The sequence below is a fragment of the Triplophysa rosa genome, linkage group LG12, assembly GCF_024868665.1.
Source record: "Triplophysa rosa linkage group LG12, Trosa_1v2, whole genome shotgun sequence".
Lineage (NCBI taxonomy): Eukaryota > Metazoa > Chordata > Actinopteri > Cypriniformes > Nemacheilidae > Triplophysa > Triplophysa rosa.
In genome coordinates this window covers 14,391,981-14,412,388 of record NC_079901.1, presented here as the reverse complement: position 1 = coordinate 14,412,388, position 20,408 = coordinate 14,391,981, and the positions used below count along the sequence as shown (strand labels likewise).

The 20,408-nt window shown below is 39.0% G+C and overlaps 1 protein-coding gene across 1 annotated transcript; it reads left to right on the top strand.

Moving 5' to 3' along the window:
* Positions 1-5,411: 5,411 nt before the first annotated feature.
* Positions 5,412-19,774, top strand: alpk3a (alpha-kinase 3a). Its single transcript, XM_057347293.1, has 14 exons — positions 5,412-5,577; positions 5,874-6,156; positions 7,227-7,348; positions 7,564-7,681; positions 7,838-9,182; positions 12,476-14,936; positions 15,088-15,235; positions 15,788-15,915; positions 16,008-16,043; positions 16,145-16,419; positions 17,672-17,760; positions 17,977-18,194; positions 18,305-18,353; positions 18,442-19,774. Exons 2-14 carry the CDS (start codon positions 6,020-6,022, stop codon positions 18,785-18,787), a joined length of 5,472 nt encoding a protein of 1,823 aa, XP_057203276.1. The 5' UTR covers positions 5,412-5,577; positions 5,874-6,019; the 3' UTR covers positions 18,788-19,774.
* The last annotated feature ends 634 nt before the right edge of the window (positions 19,775-20,408 follow it).

Sequence of the window (20,408 nt, the reverse complement as noted above, 5' to 3'; positions counted from 1 at the left end):
GTGATTCTATTGTTCACGTTGTATACGTTAACATAGAGGCACCAGCCACCATAGTCCAATGTTTACCGGGAGCCAGAGCGCCTGACATCAAGTCAAATTTAAATTTGCTGGCTAAGGCTAATCGTAAATTCAGTAAGATTGTTATTCACGTCGGCACAAATGATGTTCGACTCCGTCAATCGGAGATCACAAAAGATAACATTAAAGAGGTGTGTGAGCTCGCAAGCACGATGTCAGACACTGTAATATTCTCTGGCCCCCTCACTGCTTATCGTGGTGATGAGATTTATAACAGATTATCATCACTAAATGGCTGGTTGTCTGAGTGGTGCCTGCAGAATGATATAGTTTTTATAAATAACTGGAAGAGTTTTGAGGGCAGACCTGACCTGTTGAAACGAGATGGTCTCCATCCCTCCTGGGCTTGGGCTTCCATCCTGTTTAGAAATATGGCAAAAAGTCTTAATAATGCTAATGCTAAAGCTTGACTCGCTGGGGCCCAGGTCAGGGAGCAGACAGAATGGCTTAACCAACTGTCTGCTTGCCGTCTCACGTCGCAGAATACACAAAATGTACAACATCCGTTCTCCCAAACATCACAAAATAGAGACTGTGTCTGTCCCCCGGATTAGCAAACATAAAATAATGCGTAAACCTCTTGAAAGTAATTTAATAAACGTTAAACAAACTAAACATGAACAAAATACAGATAATCAACTGTTACGACTCGGATTGCTAAATATTAGATCTCTCTCTAATAAAGCACTTTTTGTTAATGATATGATAACAGATAATAAAATAGACATGCTCTGTTTGACAGAAACATGGCTAAAACCAGATGATTATATTTCTTTAAATGAATCTGTCCCCCAAGATTATTATTATAAACATGAGCCTCGTCTAAAAGGCAGAGGGGGAGGTGTCGCAGCACTTTACAATAACTCTTTTAGCATTTCCCAGAAGTCTAACTCTAAATACTGTATAATTCTTTTGAAGTCATGGTTCCTTATGTTTCAACACCTAATACTAAGTATAAAACATTTTTCAAATTTATTCTAGCTATTGTATATAGGCCTCCAGGGCTCCACACAGATTTTATTAAAGAATTTGGTGGGTTCTTATCAGAACTAGTACTGGCCGCAGATAGACTCCTTGTCGTTGGTGACTTTAACATCCATGTAGATAACGTTACAGATGCCTTAGGAATGGCTTTCAAAGACACTCTTAACTCCATGGGCGTTAGTCAACATGTGTCAGGACCCACTCACCTTCTTAATCATACTTTAGATTTAATACTGTCTTACGGTATAAATGTGGACGATGTTAAAATCCTTCAGCAGAGTGGAAGACATTTCGGATCATTATACGATATTATGTTTGCTTCACTGGCCTACGGCTGCAAATAAAACTCATTGTTACAAATATGGTAGAACAATAACTTCAACTACCAAAGATGCATTTCTCGATAATCTGCCCGAATTGTCTCAAATCGCTAGCATGAGAAATAACGTTGAAGATCTTGACACTACCACTGAAAATTTTAATTCCACTTTCTCGGTAACGCTAGACACAGTTGCTCCTCTACGTTTAAAGAAGTTTAAAAATGGCAGTCCCGCACCGTGGTATAATGAACACACTCAGGCTCTAAAGAAAGCGGCCCGAAAAATGGAGCGCAACTTTAAGAAAACTAAATTAGAGGTATTTCGTACAGCATGGAAGGATAGTATTCGAAAATACAGGAAAGCCCTAAAAACTTCTAGATCCGCCTACTTTTCATCACTAATAGAAGAAAACCAGCACAACCCTAGGTTTTTATTTAACACGGTGGCTAAATTAACAAAAAATAAATCGTCAGTGACTTCTGATCCTGTATATCAGCATAGCAGTGATGAATTTATGAACTACTTCACATATAAAATCCAAGATATTAGAGAAAAAATTATAACAATGCAATCAGAAGTGAAACCCGCTGAACAAACTAACTACAGCGCCCTTAAGGAGAAAATGCAATTATTTTATACCGTAGATCAAGATGAGCTGTCTAAAATTATTAGATCATCTAAATCAACAACATGCATACTAGACCCTATACCTACAAATCTACTGAAAGAGATGCTCCCAGAAATTATAGATCCTCTTCTTGGTATTATTAACTCATCTCTGACATTAGGACATGTGCCTAAAGCATATAAGGTGGCTGTTATAAGGCCCCTTGTCAAAAAACCCCAACTCGACCCTAGAGAACTAAGGAACTACAGGCCTATATCGAATCTACCTTTCATATCTAAAGTTCTGGAAAAAGTAGTTTCAACTCAATTATGCTCCTTCCTCCAAAGGAATGACATCAATGAAGAATTCCAGTCTGGATTTAGAGCATGTCACAGTACAGAGACTGCTTTGATCAGAGTTACAAATGATCTGCTATTGGCGTCTGACCGAGGTTGTATCTCGTTATTGGTGCTGCTAGACCTTAGTGCTGCATTCGATACCATTGACCACAGCACACTCCTACATAGACTCGAAAATTATGTCGGCATTAAAGGAATAGCTTTGAAATGGTTTAAATCTTATTTATCCGACCGTTTTCAATTTGTAGCAATAAACAATGAGGTGTCACGCAAATCGCAAGTCCAGTACGGTGTACCACAGGGCTCAGTCTTAGGGCCTCTGCTCTTCGCATTATACATGCTACCTCTAGGAGATATAATAAAGCGACACGGAGTTAGCTTTCACTGTTATGCTGATGATACTCAACTTTATATTTCCTCGAAGCCTCATGAAACACAGCAGTTCCATCGAATAATGGAATGCATAGTCGATATAAAAAACTGGATGAGTAACAACTTTTTATTACTGAACTCGGACAAAACGGAAGTGTTACTTATTGGACCGAAAACTGCTATAAGTAACAACCAAGAATACTGTTTAACTATTGACGGATGTTCCATAAAACCCTCGTCGTCAGCAAAGAATCTTGGCGTTCTATTCGATAGTAATCTGTCATTTGAGAGCCACGTCGCCAACACCTGTAAAATTGCGTTTTTCCATCTTAAGAATATATCTAAACTACGTCATATGCTGTCAATCTCAGATGCAGAGAAGTTAATTCATGCATTCATGACATCAAGACTAGATTACTGTAATGCACTGTTAGGTGGTTGCCCTGCAGGCTTATTACAAAAACTCCAATTGGTCCAAAACGCGGCAGCTCGAGTTCTTACACGTACAAAAAAGTATGAACATATTAGCCCGGTTCTGTCAACCTTGCACTGGTTACCTATAAAGCATCGCGTTAACTTTAAAATCTTGCTTATTACCTATAAAGCCTTACATGGTTTAGCTCCTCAGTACTTGAATGAACTCCTTTTGTATTACAGTCCTTCACGTGCATTACGCTCTCAGGCGTCCTGTCAGTTGGTAATACCTAGAATTTCAAAATCAAGTGCAGGTGGTAGATCCTTTTCCTATCTAGCGCCTAAACTTTGGAATAGTCTTCCCTGCACTGTCCGGGAGGCAGACACACTCTGTCAGTTTAAATCTAGACTAAAGACGCATCTTTTTAATCTTGCATACACTACTCTTCCATAATATAAATCTTCAGAGGGTTTAGGCTGCATTAGTTAGATCAACCGGAACCAAAAACACAACTGATGTACTTGTTGCATCAAAGAGTACAGAACAGTACTCTACTCTCAGCCAGTCTTGTCTCATTGTTCCAAGGTTACCACAGCGAGCAGGATGCAGTTCATGGCCTGACCTGATGGTAGAGCGGAGAATGGGAAGTGGGGACCTGACAAGAGCTGAGATGATAGAGCTGGATAAAGAAGGACGCGGTCTCTTGACATGTCTTCACCACAAAACTTCAAATGCTATTAGATTATTAATGATAATCTTAAACTATAATTTATTTTATTATTAAGTTTATTTATTTTATTTAGCCTTGTTGTGCAAGTTCTCTGGAGCTTGTGCAGAGGCAGCAGCTTTTGCCAGAGGGGAACTGGAATCCCCTGGTTGGGCCTGGGTTCTCCTGAGGTTTTTTTTCTCGATTAGAGTTTTGGGTTCCTCGCCACCGTTTGCATACTGTTTTTGCACTATCTGCCTGACCGGGGGGGCTGCTTTAGAATTTTAAAGTTTTACTTAATTAATATTGCATATAGGAATTTATTATCTGTTATATTTGACCTGTGCTTCTCTCTCCTTTATCCTAAATGTGTGCTCTCACTGAGCGTGTGTGTGTGTGCGTACTTGTCTGTGTACGTACGTGTGTGTGTGTGTGTGTGTTGTGTGTGTGTGCGTGCGCATCCGTGTGTGTGTGTGTGTGTGTGTGTGTGTCTATGTCTATGTGTGTTAGTACGTGTGCATATTGTGTGTGGAGTGTTTTGTATGTCTGTCTTCTGTGTTTTCAACTTTTTCTTGTTTTTGCAGGTACAACTTTGATTGTTTTGCTTGTAGTCAATGTGTCTCATGTGCAGCTGCTTTGTAACAATGAAAATTGTAAAAAGCGCTATATAAATAAAGTTGAGTTGAGTTTAAGTTTTTCATGTTTATTTTCAGAAAAGGTAGCGACGTGAAGAGGTGAGATTGCAACGTGGTAGCCGATTGCTCCTCCCACAACGAGATCTCATTCAATGAAAGTTCTGTGTGGCGTGAATAAATCCCCAAACATGGTCTACAAGAATATTTTTCTCAGATCTGGAAAAAATATATAGAAAACAGCAATGTTCAAACTGTTAACTTTATAAGGACAAACACGGTGTTGGAATAACATTTTGCTATAGGTCATTCAGTCATTCAGAGCTTTCACATACTATATTGTAGTGTTTTGGTTAACTATGACCAAATGTTAAGTACAGTTTTTACACATTTTTATCAATCTGTTGTCTTTTTTCCATATTATTATTTTTTACTTTAAAAACAGTTGAGAAACAATGGAAATCTATAAACTATATGATTAGAGTTAGGCTATATAAATAATACGGTTATTATTGTTGTTGTTATTATTATTTGTGAACATGCTTTAAGAGTGGTGCCTTCACATCATGAAATCTGAGACCGTTTATGATTGGAAAATGATGCAATGACACATGACTGGTGGGAAAGATGGGCAGGCTGTTTTGGCCATGTCTGCTGCTCAGGCACCCCTGACACAGAGGGGGCCGTCCTAATTAAAAATGGGCCATGCTTGGCTGGAGAACGTCATAAGGGGCAAGTGAATCACATTACTGCTTTCTTACTACACTGAATTGAACTGCATATTGCCGCACAGACTGGGCCATATGTGTAATCACATATCTGTACAGTATGATCGATCAGAGAATGTTTTATAAGGCTGACATATAATGACTTATTAACCTTATGGTCAGTGGTTGGAAGTTTATGTCGTCTTATTTTATTGGCCACTGCTTTAAGTGGCTTCAGAGCAATGGCTAGTTTCGGAAAATGTGATGTGCTCTCGCGCCTATTTGTGAGCGTGTGCTATAAATAGGCCCTGCTGGCAACACATGCTCTGCTGTGATTGACAATTCTAGTGCTACTGGGACAGCGGGCTCCAAAGAACAGGCAAAAAGCATATGAATGGTGAGTTTTTTAAGTGTTGTCCTGTAATATAGTTGTGTCATTTAATCTAATGTTAGACTGAAAATATATTTTGGTTGGAAATCGAATAGAAATAAATGTGTGTGACCAAAGTTAAAGTAACAAACAGCAGATCCTATTTATAACCTCTCTGTTCAAATGGTCTGCTTGTTGAGACTAGTAGCTCTAAACAGTTCTCTCTAAATTATATTTTAAAATCCATATTCATTATATACTGCTTATTATTTTTTTAAGTATTTGTCATTCTCTTTTTAATTGTTTATTTTTTTCGTTTTCAGTAGACAGCTCAGAAGTATCGAAGTGGAGCTTTACATTTTGTTTCTAAAAGTTTGCAGACCTTGATTTTGATTCTACAGAAATATTGAAACTCCACTTAAAGAAACTGGTGGGTTTTTTGGACTGTTGAAATTATTTCTTGTGGACAATGACATCCAGGAGGCCCATGACTCGCTCTTACTCAGGAAATGGGAGATCAGGCAGCCAAAATGGGGAGGATGTTTCAGCACCAAGTGGAAGGTCAGAAAGCCGCAACTACCTCTCCAATGTCAGGCCTGAAAACAGGTAAAAAAAAACTTTTGTTTATTATTTATATTAACATTTGTCATAATCATCCATACCTCAAGTTTGGATGTTGCCTGAGATCTAAACCGTCTTTATATTTAGAGAACTTGGTAATTTTGTTTAGAAAATATTTAAATGACAGTATCTAACTCATAACTGATATTTGTAAAAAAACATAAAATAATCTTTATATAATAATCACATTTGATTGAAAGCATTATGTAGATTTAATTACAATTTAATGCAAAAACTCTTTGTTTCATCCCTCTTTCGCTCATACATATTGGGTTGTTTGCACATAATTTTAGTCTGACTTTAATCCGTCCAGTCACATTAAACCCTGAGGGCTCATGTAATAAATGTTTGATTATTTTAATTGTTGTTGAAATACTGTTATGCACTGCAACTGTGGTTACCCCATTGGTCATGTTGTGTTTGTGCAATGACTATCATGCCAAAACAACAAAGACCAAAACATTCTCACCATTGATCACCAACATTTACTAAATGACAGTATTTCAAATGCTTTAAAATATTCTTGGCGGTATTTATAACACAGGGTCACAAAGGAAAAGGTTGGTAGTTTCCTTTTGATTTGCATTTTTCTAAACTCACAGGTATTCAAACTACAGGCCGTCGAGGTAATAAAAGCTTTCCAAAAGGTCAATCCTAAACTAACTTCACTTCAAATAACATATTATATTCCTTCATACCTTATTCCTTTTGTTTGTGTCACAATCTTTAGATTGAAACATTATATTCACTTTGGTTGCAGTGTTATAAAACCCACCCCACCTAAATAACCACTGTAAATTTCACATTAAACACTAGAAATGTTGGAAAGCAAACCTTTAAATGTCACCAAGCTGAGAAATAATATCCTTTTAAACCGGTTAAAAAACTTTGCAGCCCTTCCTTCCCGTGACATAAATAGTTTTAACTTTATTAATAATAAAACTGTTGTGTCTATACATAATCTCTGCTATTGACTGATTAATCTATCTTTGTCAATAATAATTGATTGATTTTATGTATATTTTATGTTAACCATTTGAAATTTCCATCCCCAGGAGTACATTATGTACCGTCATGGCCCAGTTGACTGAAGAGACCCAGCCATGTTTTGAAACCACCATAAAATCCAAAGCAGTGTCAGAATCATGCAATGTCAAATTCAGTTGTGTGGTCACAGGTAGGTTGCGATAATGTTATTTCACATATGGTTATGTGCCATAAGTGCCAAGATATACTGCAAGAGCGAATAAATAATAATCATTTTTTGTTTCTGAACAATATGCACATCTGTTTAATAGCAGATAAAAAGTTGAAGAATGATGTAGAACTCTAATTGTTAATAAAAGCAGAAGCATAAATCAGTATTTTTAAAGCCATGCACTTTTCTTACAGGTTACCCGGCTCCCGAGCTGACATGGTACAAAGATGACATGGAATTAGATCGATATTGTGGTCTTCCCAAATATGAAATATTTCGCAATGAAAAAAATCACACACTCCACATCTACAAGTATGTTACATTGTCTATCTTCACATTTTAAAATAAACCCATTCTGTTTGGTTTGGTTCATCTGAATTATCTGTATTCACTGCATATACATCTACATTCCAACCAATGCTTTCATAATTTTGTTAACAGTTTTTCTAATTTGGTCTCATTTGTCAGTTGTACAGAGGAAGATGCAGCCATTTATCAGGCCTCAGCGAGGAACAGCAAAGGCATCGTCACCTGTTCTGGGGTGCTTGAGGTGGGCACCATGAGTGAGTACATGATCCACCAACGGTTCTTCGCCAAGCTGAAACAAAAAGCTGAGAACAAGCGGCGTGAGCTTGAGGAGAGTCGACGTCGGGGAAAGGAGAACATAGAGAAGGAACAGTTGAATGTGATCAATCAAGAACGCTTACTAAGGAAACGTCGGTCGCCTGCTGGTAATGAGCCCTTGAGCTCTTCTCCCGCAACCCAAGAAAAGGAGAACGTGACCTCTCAAGGGATCGATGCTGATGAGCGACCTTCAGTGACAGATGATAAATCTAATGATATCGCCGTACAAGCTTCTGTAGGAACCACTGAGGCGTCAACGGAGAACGGCAACGAACAGCTCAACCATGTCTGCGATATGGCTGAGGTAAAGCGGTCTGCCAAAGAAACGGTAGGGGAAAAGAACATGTGTATTTCCAATGGATTTGATGAAGCAGAGATCGTTCAGCTCATCAGAGATGATGGTTATCGAGGAATGAGTCTTGCAAAATATTTAGCTGATACTGTGCAGTCACAAGCTGCTGAGCAACATCAGAGCGCTCCGCAACCACAGGAGATCATGGAGGTGGACGTTAGTGCCGTTCAAGAAAAAGAAAGAGGGAAAGCGTTGGAAAAAGAAAGGGAAAGGTTAAAAGAAGAAGAGAGAGAGAGATTGAGAGAAGAAGAGAGAGAACGATTAAGAGAAGTAGAGCGAGAGAAAGGAAGAGAGAGAGTTAGACAAATAGAGCAGGAACAAAAAGCTGCGTCTGTATCCACAGACAAGGTAGTGTCGCATAAAGAGCCCGAACATCAACACAAGTCAGCTCTAACCTCGGTTTTTCACTCCTTAAAGGACATATTCTTCGGCAAAAGTAAGAAGTCTAATGAGACACCTGAAGCCACAAGGAGAACTAGTGGAGGGAGTGTTGAAAAAGAAATTTCTCATGAGATATCCATGCCTCCCTCACAAACATCTCCACAAGAACCAGAAACTAAACCTTCAGTCCATGTTGTGGGATCTGGGCAGGATTTACCAAAGCTGGTAGAGGAACCATCTCACATTGTGGATTTGGAAGTAAAAACAGAACCACAACTGCAAACACAAGAGCCATCAACTGTCAAAGAGACTGTTAACACCAATTCAGTTGAACACATTTCTAATGTAAACAAACCCGAGGATGTGTCTCAAGAGCCGCAGGGGATGGTGAGGACGGCTGAGGAGGAGAACAGTTTAGAGGAGGTTCCACAGATTTCCCCTCCTTCATTGTTCAGGGTGAGTTCATAGCACTTGCTTCACAACCTGTCAGTTTTGTCCATCTGTAGTGCAGGACTTCCTGCACCATAGTAGCACAGCATGTGGGAGCTATTAATAGAGAGTACAAGTGTGACAAGACTTGAGTTTAATGACAGCGGTCCAATGCCAAGATGATGACACAAACTATCCTCAAGAGAACACAGTGGGCAGCTTTGAGATATTGTTGTTTCATCTTTGGCCTGCTGTTATTAGTATTCAGCGGTTGCGTCATTGTGCTAGACAGATTTTTTTCTCAGTAAAACTGTAACCAAACTGTTTTAAAATATGATGCCTTAGAAACAAATACAGTGGGGTCTAAAATCTGAGTCCACCAGAAATTGGTTATGTTTTAAATTAGCTTTTAATTTAATACATTTTTTAAAACATTTTAAAGGTTTATTTAATTTCAATTAATTTTATATTTTGTTAGCATAATGTATTTTTTTCTATAATCTATGTGGGTTTTTTTGTATAGTATCTGCTTTTTCTAGTCCTTAGAGAAAGTGATTGTATTTTGCTGCTACATATGGAATGGTTTTTAGTAACATCTGTTACATTTACATTTATGCATTTGGCAGACGCTTTTATCCAAAGCGACGTACATTGCATTGTACTACACATTTGTTTCTGACTATGTGCAATCCCCTGGGATCAAACCCATGACCTTAGCATTGCTAGTGCCATGCTCCAACCACTGACCCACAGGAAAGCTGTTCTTTTAGTTTTCTGTACTTTTACCATGAAATAGATATAGGAGCTGGCATGGCACGAAAACAAATAAATAAACAATTCCAAAGAGCATTTTGTGTGCTTTAGCACAAGCACACAAACTTGACCTTTTGTACTGTCGTGTTAGCATTGTCCGTTTTCTTATTGAATCAGTGACCTACTGTAGAAATAATGCAGAATCATATATATTTTGTTCATATTATTCATATTCTTTTAATGTTAAAAAATAGCAAAAAATGTTGACAGATTCTGCATCCAGGTTTTAAACCACATTGTTTGTATAAAAAATGCATCACAGCTTTATCAGCAAAGTACTTTAATGCTCTTCTTCTTTGTCTATGACTCTTTAAGAGTTTCGAGTAAGGCCTGCTATCTCTGGTAATGGTAATGCAAGTCACATTGTCTGGATTTTTTTTAACATGAGTTTCAGTGCGTCAGCAATGCCCACACTCTTAAAAAGGATGATGAGTTAAATAATAACTCAGTTTTTGTGTTATTTTCAGCTTTTTTTAATGATCATTTTTGATGAGCCTTTTTTGTTGATTTTGTGTTAAAGAAATAAAAAGGTTGAGTTGAGTAGGTAGAGTAACCTAAATTAGTCCTTAACTAGGCATAGAGGTGTGTTCAGTTAAGAACAGATTGTGTTGTTTTTAACACTACAGTTTTTAGAGTACTAAAAAATAGTATGCAGTAGGTTGATGTGGAATATACACTTTTAGAAGAGCATGTTTACTCTTTGGGCTCATTTCAATGCCAATTTCAGTGTCATTTTCATGCGAATGGTATGTAGTTTTGCTATAAAACTATGAGTCAGTTAGGTTTGGGTAGCTGTTTCCCGGACAGGGCTTAGATTAAGTCAGGCCTTAGTTGTATTAGGACATTTAAGTAGTTTTTACAAACATGCCTTACAATAAAACATGGTGTGTGCATCTCAAGACGAAACAATAGAACTGATGTATTTCAAGTCAGTGCAAACTGTTTTCAGCTCTAACATGCATTTTAAGCCCTGTCTAGAAAACCTCCCTTTAATGTCCACATGAAATAGCATTCACAATCCATTTTACATTTTTAAATGTGAAACTATACATTTGAGTTGTAAATGGACCTGTGTGTGTTAATGTTCATTCAAGGACATGATGAAGGACAATCTTTGGACACTGAGACAAAACCTCTTTACATTTTCCAGATTCCTTGGTTCCCTGTATCTTCAAATAACTGGTTTCTAATCTATTCTCAAGGAAGCCATACCATACAAAGAGAGCTCTCTGTCCATTCGATTCCTACACTGGGATGTTTCAACCCTTGGTTGGGTTAATTATGGACAAACCCAACCAGTGGTTTAAATTAACCAAGAAAATGTCCACATTTGACTCAACCATGGTGTTAAAACAACCCTGCATTTTTTAGAGTGTATGAATTATGCCAAAGCATATAAATCTTTGTGAGCCTAATGCTTAAGAATGCCTAAGGTAGTATCTGTGTAGTCATTCATTTTGGCTGTAGTTTCATTATAAATCCTAATAAACTCTGTTTATCACTTACACAACATATACCGTGAAAGCTACAGCAGTAAACGTAACTATAGCAAGCAGTTAAGCTTGTGTCTCGGTACGAATGTGCACTTGGCGGGGCTTCGGTTAGCTCTCACGTGGTTTTTGCCATAGCTCAAGATTAGACAGACTTGAGGCTGTCAGAAAGGCATGTGCCGATTGCATCATCCCTTTAAACAGCTAAATGCTAACAATGAATTCCTGGTTTTTGGTCAACAGGCTGAAAATTTGTGATGGTAGCAGGCTATTGATTCACCTGTAATTCATTCACGCGCGCTCTCACACAGAATCATGTGATAACCCTGCACCTGGTACACGACATATCCAGCTGTTTTTTCTGTGTAATGTGGAAGTGCAACCACCCAGCATCTCGTGGGAAGTTAATGTTAGTTGTTGTGGTATCAGTTAGAGGAACACCCAATTCATCTGAATATCTGAATTACAGAGGGACTTCTCATATGTCAATAAATGACAAGACATGTTCTGTCATTGAAAGTGGCATTTAATTTAGAGCGACCAGATAAATTACCATATCCTGTAAATCATTGTTCAATGCTAGGACAGCATTTTTTTGTATGAGAAAATGCAAATATGGCATTATCAATAAAGATGAAAATGTGTGTTTTGGACACATTATTAATGTGGTTTATGGTATCAGCCGTATACAATATATATCACTAGTCATACTGAGGTGTTGTAAAATTCTGACAGGTCATAAATATAATGTTGTTTTTCCTCTTAGTTACACAAGGTCTACAGTTCTGTAAGATTGCGTAAAATCTTTGTGTTATTTCATGTCAAAACTCATTTTAGACCATTTTAAAATATGCTTCTCCTATTTAACAATTTTTACACAAGAAAATTAATAGTACTTTGAAAAAATATGATGGAGCAGGTTGTCTCATGGGTCCGCACTTCATATGCATTTTACTGTGCATTATGTTTTTTAAGGCCCATGTTCCCTATTTAACACCCAACTGTTTGTGCCTCAAGGCTACAGATGACCACACCAGACCCAGCAGCTATGATGTTCCTGTCTCTTTCAACTTGGATAATCCTCCATGTGAGACCGCAGGGCTGAAATCTACCTATCCTTTGGATGAGGTCATGCGAGGTGCTGAGGAAATGCATATTTTAGGAGAACAGGGAGGCTCAGCTGCCCCCCAGACAAATCTCAACATGGCAGACCTGGAAAGCATGCAGTGTTGTGAGAGCCAGACAGAGTCTCAGCTTTCACAGCTAGCCGACTATGTCCCTCTCATAGCGCACATGGAGTCCCAGCCTGTGGAACCGATGGATGAGAGCAAAATGTGTGATGAGAAAGAGATTCCTCATATGGAGGAAAAATGTGTTGAAGCGAAAGAGGGAGGTTTCCTGACTGAAAAAAATAAAGAGATGGATGGTGTAAAAGAAGGGAAATCTTTAGCTGCAAAAGAAAATGAAGTGAGAAGTTCTTTTATAATAAACAAGTCAGTCCCTAGTGTAGATGTAGTGAGTGGTATACAAAATGCATCATTACCAGCATTAGTTGTGAATCAAGAAGAGATTTCCGTCTCTCTTTTGTCTGAGAATGCAATGCAGATTGATTTAAAAACAGATGAAAAATCGATACCAGCACAACAGGCACCAGACGAAAAATCTTCACTAGCACCAAAGGTTTGTTTAACTGACAATAAAGAAGGTGGAGTTGATTCTGATCCAGTGAATGACCATAAAAAAGAGGTAAACAAAAAGGATCAAAACATGCCATGTCATGATAGGAGTTCTGTAGAAAACAGACAAGATGACGTTGAAGATGAGATGGACAAATGCGGTGAGAAAGCAAGTGAGGAAAAGAGGAATGTTAGCACTGAAGAAAAGAGAGACAATTTTAACAAACAAAAGAAGAACGATGTCAAGACCAATAAAAATGCCGTTCCTGATTTAGAAACATCCCCCGAGGTTGAGATATCTAAAAATGTAAGGCGTGCTGAGGTCATGGACACTCAACCGAGGCCATACAGAGTAGACAGATCCCCAAAACTTCTTACTAAAGCACAAGCCGAGAGACGTTTGACAGAGAAGGACCAGTCAGCAGTCCAACCAATCATAATACTCCCTGATACACGTGAAACCGTCATCAAAAACGTAGCAAAGAAAAGAGCCCCGCCACAAATCCCAGAAATCAAGGTCACACTGCCAGAGAGAGTCAAACGGGAAGAACCCGTCAACATACCCAGAAATGATGTTCTGAAATTGGAGCCTGAGCGAGTTATGCAACCTTTAATAAAGGAGGTTGCACAGGTATTTCGAGAAACCGAGAGACCGGTAGATGAAGCAGCAAGAATGTCTGGTGAATCTGCCCCAAACAGTGCTCGAATTAATCCAGAGCCTTTGGGCGTGAACAGGAACATTCTGTCAGCACCTTCAGGGGAGAGAGCACAGGAAGTTAAACAACAAAATCTAGATGCGAGGCCGAGAGGTGGAGAAGCACAAGGAAGTGGGCGGGGCAGAGAAGAAGAAAATATCCCTACAATTAACATAGCATGTGCTGATGATAATGCAACCACTATTGAACGAGAGCAAACGTACGGCCAGCTGTCACTTCCCGGCATAGTAATCTCGCAAGATATCACTCAACCACATACAGTACCTCCCATTTCTGTCACAAACGCTAATGCAAGTTCAAAAACAAACAAAGATTTAGAGATGTTTGTTAAGCCAAAGAGTGGAACCGATCAGGTTGCTTCTTCCGAGAAACCAAAAGAAAACCCTAGGACTCAACTTGGTCCTGATGTGTCTTTGTCTTCATCCACAAAAACCTCTCAAAGTAGTCAAGACACAGACAAAGTTTCTTCACCGAAAGACACGAGGGTTGAACCCGAAGCTGACAGGCTTCAAAGAGACAAACCTGCCCTAGAAAAACTTAACCTTACAACCCCGGTGGGACCTACTCTCCCTCCACTCAGTCCCGCCAGTTTGAGACGCCTCATGGCAAAGAATAACCCTAATTTAGAGAATCAGGGTTCCGCCTCGGCTGCCTCAGTGGATGGAGGTGAGAAGAAAGGGGAGGAGAGTGGGGGAAGCACACCCACATCCACTTTGTCCTGTGAGAGCAGCCCCAAGATGAAGCGACGAGACAGTCTAACGCTGATCCCCTCCGCCACGCCGGAGGAGCTCGCTTCAGGTGCTCGCCGCAAAATCTACCTCGCCAAAACCAAATCTGAGGATGAAGGATCTGACACGCAGGGAAAGAGAGACAGCCCGTATATGTCACCTAGTCAAGCACGAAGGGCGGCTTTTCTTCAACTGCAAAGCGGACAGCAAACACCACCCGCGGAAAGACGTTCACCGATGGCCAGACGTAAGGCCACGCTGGAGGTGCCAAAACCGAAGGAGGAAAGCATAGAGGTGGCAGAAAGTGCGAAGACAGAGAGCAAACCACCAGAGAAGGAAAAGTCGGACCCTTTTAAAGGTAAGGTGTTAAAGTTGTTCTCCTTGCCTGCTAATTTATCTTCTTGACATTCACACTACTGTTCTGAAAGCAGATGCACGTGGAAAAAGTAAACACTAGAAACACATATCTTTACCTTTGTCAAGTTGCCCCTGACCCCCTTTCCATTCAGCTCCTCAGGTTATCCGGAAGATTAGAGGAGAGCCCTTCTCAGATGCCTCGGGCCACCTGAAGCTGTGGTGCCAGTTTTTTAACGTTCTCAGCGACTCCACTATCAAGTGGTACAGAGACGAAGAAGAGATTCTGGAGATGGAACGACGGTAATTTTGTCAGCATCCGCTTTAATCCCATCTAAATCTCATACGCAGTTTCAAACCACAGACAGTAACTCACTGTTACCCAGCAGAGAAGTTGTGTTTTAAAACATTCAATTGCAGTACGCATGAAAAGCTTTTCACTAACTTTAGCTGTCAGCTGCATCATATAGTCTTGTCATTCATGACTCTCATTTGACCATGAACCCCACAGCTGTGACGGCGGTGTGGGGCTCTAACCAGACAGAGTCTGTTACCCAACACTGCTTGATTTCGCCATCAGGGCGTATTAAAATCTAAATTTGTGTCTCACAGTGCTGTATCAGCACAGTGATGCTGTACTCGCACGCATACCCCTCAGATGCGTCATCTGTGCTGGGGTCTGTAAAACACTGCCCTCGTGTGGCCGTATGTTTGTGCACCTCTTTCCCCAGTAGTGTTTTTTTTTTTTTTAAAGCAATTTTGAGTATTTTCATTAAAGGGATGCGCCGATATGTACATTTTGGCCGAATTCTTGCCTTAAGCATTCTGATTCTAGTTTTTGTTTTTCTCTCTTAGCGCTGGAGATGAAAGTCCATTGGCACTGGCAATAGTCCAGGCTTCCAGCAGAGACTGTGGAGTGTATGGCTGCTCTATCAAGAATGAATACGGGACTGACATGACTGACTACTTACTCAGTGCAGACAGTAAATCAAAATGAGTCTATTAATAAACCAAAAAAAAAATGTTTGACTAAGTTTTTACTGTGCATTCACTCACTCATGTTCTCTTTTGGCAGTACTGGCAGAATTTTTCCTAAGGGATGATTTAGAAGGTAGGACTTCTGAAGAAAACGGAGTGTGATTATTGCTATAAATTACACGTCAAGTGTTGTTTCTCTGCATTGAGTTTTCTGTGGACTATTTGTGTCCTCAGTGGGCGAGGAGATCGAGATGACACCTATGATGTTCACCAAAGGCCTGGCAGACTCGGGTTACTGGGGCGAAAAATTCTTCGGGCGCATCATGACGGAGGAGGTCCAGATTGGAGAGGGCTGTGTTCACAAAACCTGCAGGACAAAGGTCATCTACGGTTTGGATCCTGTCTTTGATTCAGGCAGCACATGCGTCACTAAAGTAAGAAATCCCATCGCATACGGGGGGAAGGAAGAGAGCAACCTGGCTGAGAAAAATCTGGAGATCACCAAACAGGTTAGAGTCTCGCTGCATATTGTGTCAGGAGTGGGGGAAGTAGGGAGCCAGAACCCAAGCGCAGGCAGTAGGATGAACACACGACTTTATTAAACAATAAAACACAAAACAAAAACCCACATGGGGGCAAAACAACAAGAACAGGGGAAATAATAACTTAAGCTCGACAGAACATAGACTAATTAAAACTGGACTAAATTAAAGCAATCTTTTGACAAGAACTATAACTATACACTTACTAAGACTTGACTTGAGCGAATAATCCGCATTGCACAATGACGAAACGTCTTACAAGCAAAACAAACCAGCACAATACAGCAAAAACAAGGGCATTATAAAGGGAACCAAATCAAGAGGGGAAGAGGTGCGGGGCATGAAATAATTAACAATCAATAATGCGAAAACGAGAGGGCGGGGGCAAAGACGAGACCGGAGAGAGCGCATTCTATGTCAACCAACAATAACATGCCTCTCTCCACACAAAACAAGAGGTTCTGCCATGATCCTGCTGCAAGACCAAGAAAGACATGACAAGATGAGGCAGAATCATGACAATATTGACCGTGAAGACCATACTTAAAGGAATAGTTTACCCCGAATGCGCAAATGTTGTTATTATACTGTATACTCACCTCATAATGTATTTTTAACTTTCATGAAACACAAAAATGTCAGGAAAGTGGATGGTGATTTATACTTCTACACTGTTCGATACAGCTATCAAACACCTTATTTTGACTATACCTTTATGATCGTCGTATTTTGTCCTTTCTGAAGCTTCATCCACTTTTCCTTTTAAAAAGACTAAGGGTGCGTTTACACAAAAACGATGTGTACGTTTTTGAAGCATTTAGCGTACATAGGATAATATTTTTTAAACGGTCCCAGTTCACACAGATCCAGGAAAATGACTAAAACACTGTATTCTTTGTAAGGCAACACGTAATACATGTGCATGACATCACTGTTTTCACAAAACAGTTTTTTGTAGTTTGTACAAAGACGATAACGGTATAACTTTCAAAAGCTTGCACTTTAAAACCTGTTTTCAAAAGTTAGTATTTTCAGGCTCCCAAAACGCCCTTGTCAAGAAAATGAACAGCTAAAGGCTCTAAACATTTTCAGTTTTAACATAATAAGTTGGACTGGATGCATTAACCATAACCTCATTTAAGTTTTGGGGTGAACTGTTCCTATATCGTGACCAATGACAAGAGATGACCAATGATAATTTTCTTCTCTTACATCTCAGGAGTGTAAAATTCAGAATACTGTTCGGGAGTACTGCAAAATATTTACGGCGGAGGCCAGAGTGATCGAGAACTTTGGATTCTCATTAGAGTAAGTGATTAAATACAGTATCATTTCAAAATAAAGCATTGTTGTTATTTCAGCGATAAGTCTCATTATAGGTCAAATACCAGAACCTACAAAGTCGAACTACTATTTTGGTTGTGAATTGCTAAGACAAGTTCCTTGGTAATGACTGTTATTACAAATACAGTGTCATAATGGTGTGACTAATTTCATTCTTCTGTGCCCGCTGAAATAACATAGAGTGATCCCACTTCATCTAATGTATCGGCCCGCCAACACAATCCCATATGCTACAGTGGAAGCTGATTTGAAAGGCGTGTATTTGAAATACTGTTTGATGGACAACACTGGACGATTGATCACTAGAAGCACCTCTGAGGTGGAGCAGAAGTGTTGCTCTTTCCAGCACTGGATCCATCAATGGACCAACGGCAACCTCCTTGTTACACGGCTAGAAGGTAAAACTATTTTACTTAAGCACCCTACATGCACTTAAAATAAGTCACTTTTAATATAAACATCACATATGTCCAGCATTTCATTCAAAATAATCGTTTATGTATTTCAGGTGTCGATGCAAAGATCACAAGTATTGAAATTGCTACCAAGTCTAAAGGGTTGGTATATATAATAATGAGATTCAAATATTATCACTTCTAGTTCATCTTTTTTGTAGAGACTGATGTTCTGCTATCTATTCTGCAGGTATCAAGGTCTCACGGACAAAGCGTCTCCAAAGATAATGGAGCAGTTCATTACTCAGCATCAGTGTAACTACTACTGTGGTTTACTGAGTCTAAGACCTCTAAAGCCCCTGGACTCTTCACAACAACCCAAAATAAAGACCTCCAGGAGCCCCCTATTGGCTCGAAGGGGAATAGCAGGCTCATCAAGCCCCCAGCTGCAGAAGAAAGGAAATAACAGCCCACAGTCCACCCGAAAAGGAAATTCTAGCCCCAAAGTGACTAAAAAGACAAGTGAATCAGGAGAGAACTCACCCGCTGTCAAACATAAAACTGTGGAGGCCCCAAAACCGGTGAGAATGAGGTAGAGAGAAGGATTGAGACTCATGGGAAAAAATGCAAGCTAGGGCATTTTTTCTGTTTTCCTTACTGTTATCATTCGTGTGGAGCCTATAATATACTATTATCAGTAGGTTACGTTGTACAGGACAGCGAGATTCCTTGTGTCAATAGACTGGCTTGAAAAGCTATGACCGAGGATTGTTCATAGTCTTTGCACATAGTGTCTAAAATGCACCAGCTGAAGAAAAGAAAAGTAAGAAGGACTATACAGATATACTAAAGAGATGAATGACCAGAGGTGTTTGGCAGTTTTTGATATTACTGTGAATATGTACGTCACCATAAATACCTCTTGAGGCCACCATCACTTTAAGAGCTGAATTGAGACTATCCCCTTTCAAGACCACTGCTGGGGAAAAAAATATGAAACCCGGACTGTCTGCAAATGGATAAACAATGTTTTCATATAGACTTTGTTGTGGTTTATTCAATTGTTTCTATGTCAGATTTGAATGACTGAGAAGGATTCCTCAAACTTCTGTGATGTATGTCTCGGCTGTGCTGAAATGCTGATTTTTTTGGTAGCCGTCACTGATACGCTTTTTTTGTGAATTTCTCTGCGTTTAAGAGTCAGGCTATACATTTGCTGAGTGACTGTCCATGCTTTACATTCTCTAACACCACACTTGGTTGTTCATATTTGGGCAAACTTTGAGCTTTATAATCAAGACAGATTTGTTTTTATCTTAAATGTGAGGAAAGACTTTATTGTCACAGTAAAGACATTTATACAATTGACATTACAGAGTTCAAGTGTCATCAGTGTTTATTGCCCTGCAAATTTACACAGATGGACAAATAATATAAAATATATTTTAAATGTAGATTTTTGTAAACTTTTCATGCTCACGTGTTTACAAAAACGTTCTCATCTTTTGGTTTTGATTAAATGTATGTTCATTTCAAATTTAACCAAGATCAATAAATGGTGCCTGCCTAAACCTTTACCCCATTTCAACATCAGATGAACATTTTAGTGGTTATTTCCCATGCTGATTGCGTTGATAAAATATCTTAGAATTGTTTTCATGTGAACGGTTGCCACAGATATTGATCAATAATTATTAGATAATGGTTAATATTATTATTGGTAATAATAATAGGCTGATTATGATTGGAGTGTTTTGGAGAAAGAAAACTTAGTATATTTGAAGAAAATGCATTTTTTGTGTATTTTAGATATATTTATTATTTTACAAAACCAAAAGCAAGAACACATGTAAATAGGACTAGCAGTGGAACAGTTAACTAATTGACTAATTTTAATTCATTGTCTGTGGATCCTAAATCCGAAAATTATTGTATGGCTATTTTGCAACACATTATGAATCAAGTAATTTTACTTTAATATAGTGCTTTTTATTTCCATTATGTTTCATGAATATAACATGTAAATAATTTAAAAGACATATAGCTAGAGGTCAGCATTTTGTAATGCTGGCTTTTTATTTGTTTGTTTACATACAGTAAATATTTATTTGTTGAGTTAAAATCTTTGATCATGAACACTCCATGAAATTAGATGTTTATTTCACAAATTAACAATAAAAATAACAGAACAACAAAATGTACACAGTAGTGTATACT

Bases quoted from the DNA above. Each gene is read 5' to 3' on its own strand.
- alpk3a (XM_057347293.1), top strand. From the start codon at position 6,020: ATGACATCCAGGAGGCCCATGACTCGCTCTTACTCAGGAAATGGGAGA. The intron at 6,157-7,226 runs GTAAAAAAAAAC...TTCCATCCCCAG, and splicing joins AATGTCAGGCCTGAAAACAG to GAGTACATTATGTACCGTCA. The intron at 18,195-18,304 runs GTAAAACTATTT...TATGTATTTCAG, and splicing joins CCTTGTTACACGGCTAGAAG to GTGTCGATGCAAAGATCACA.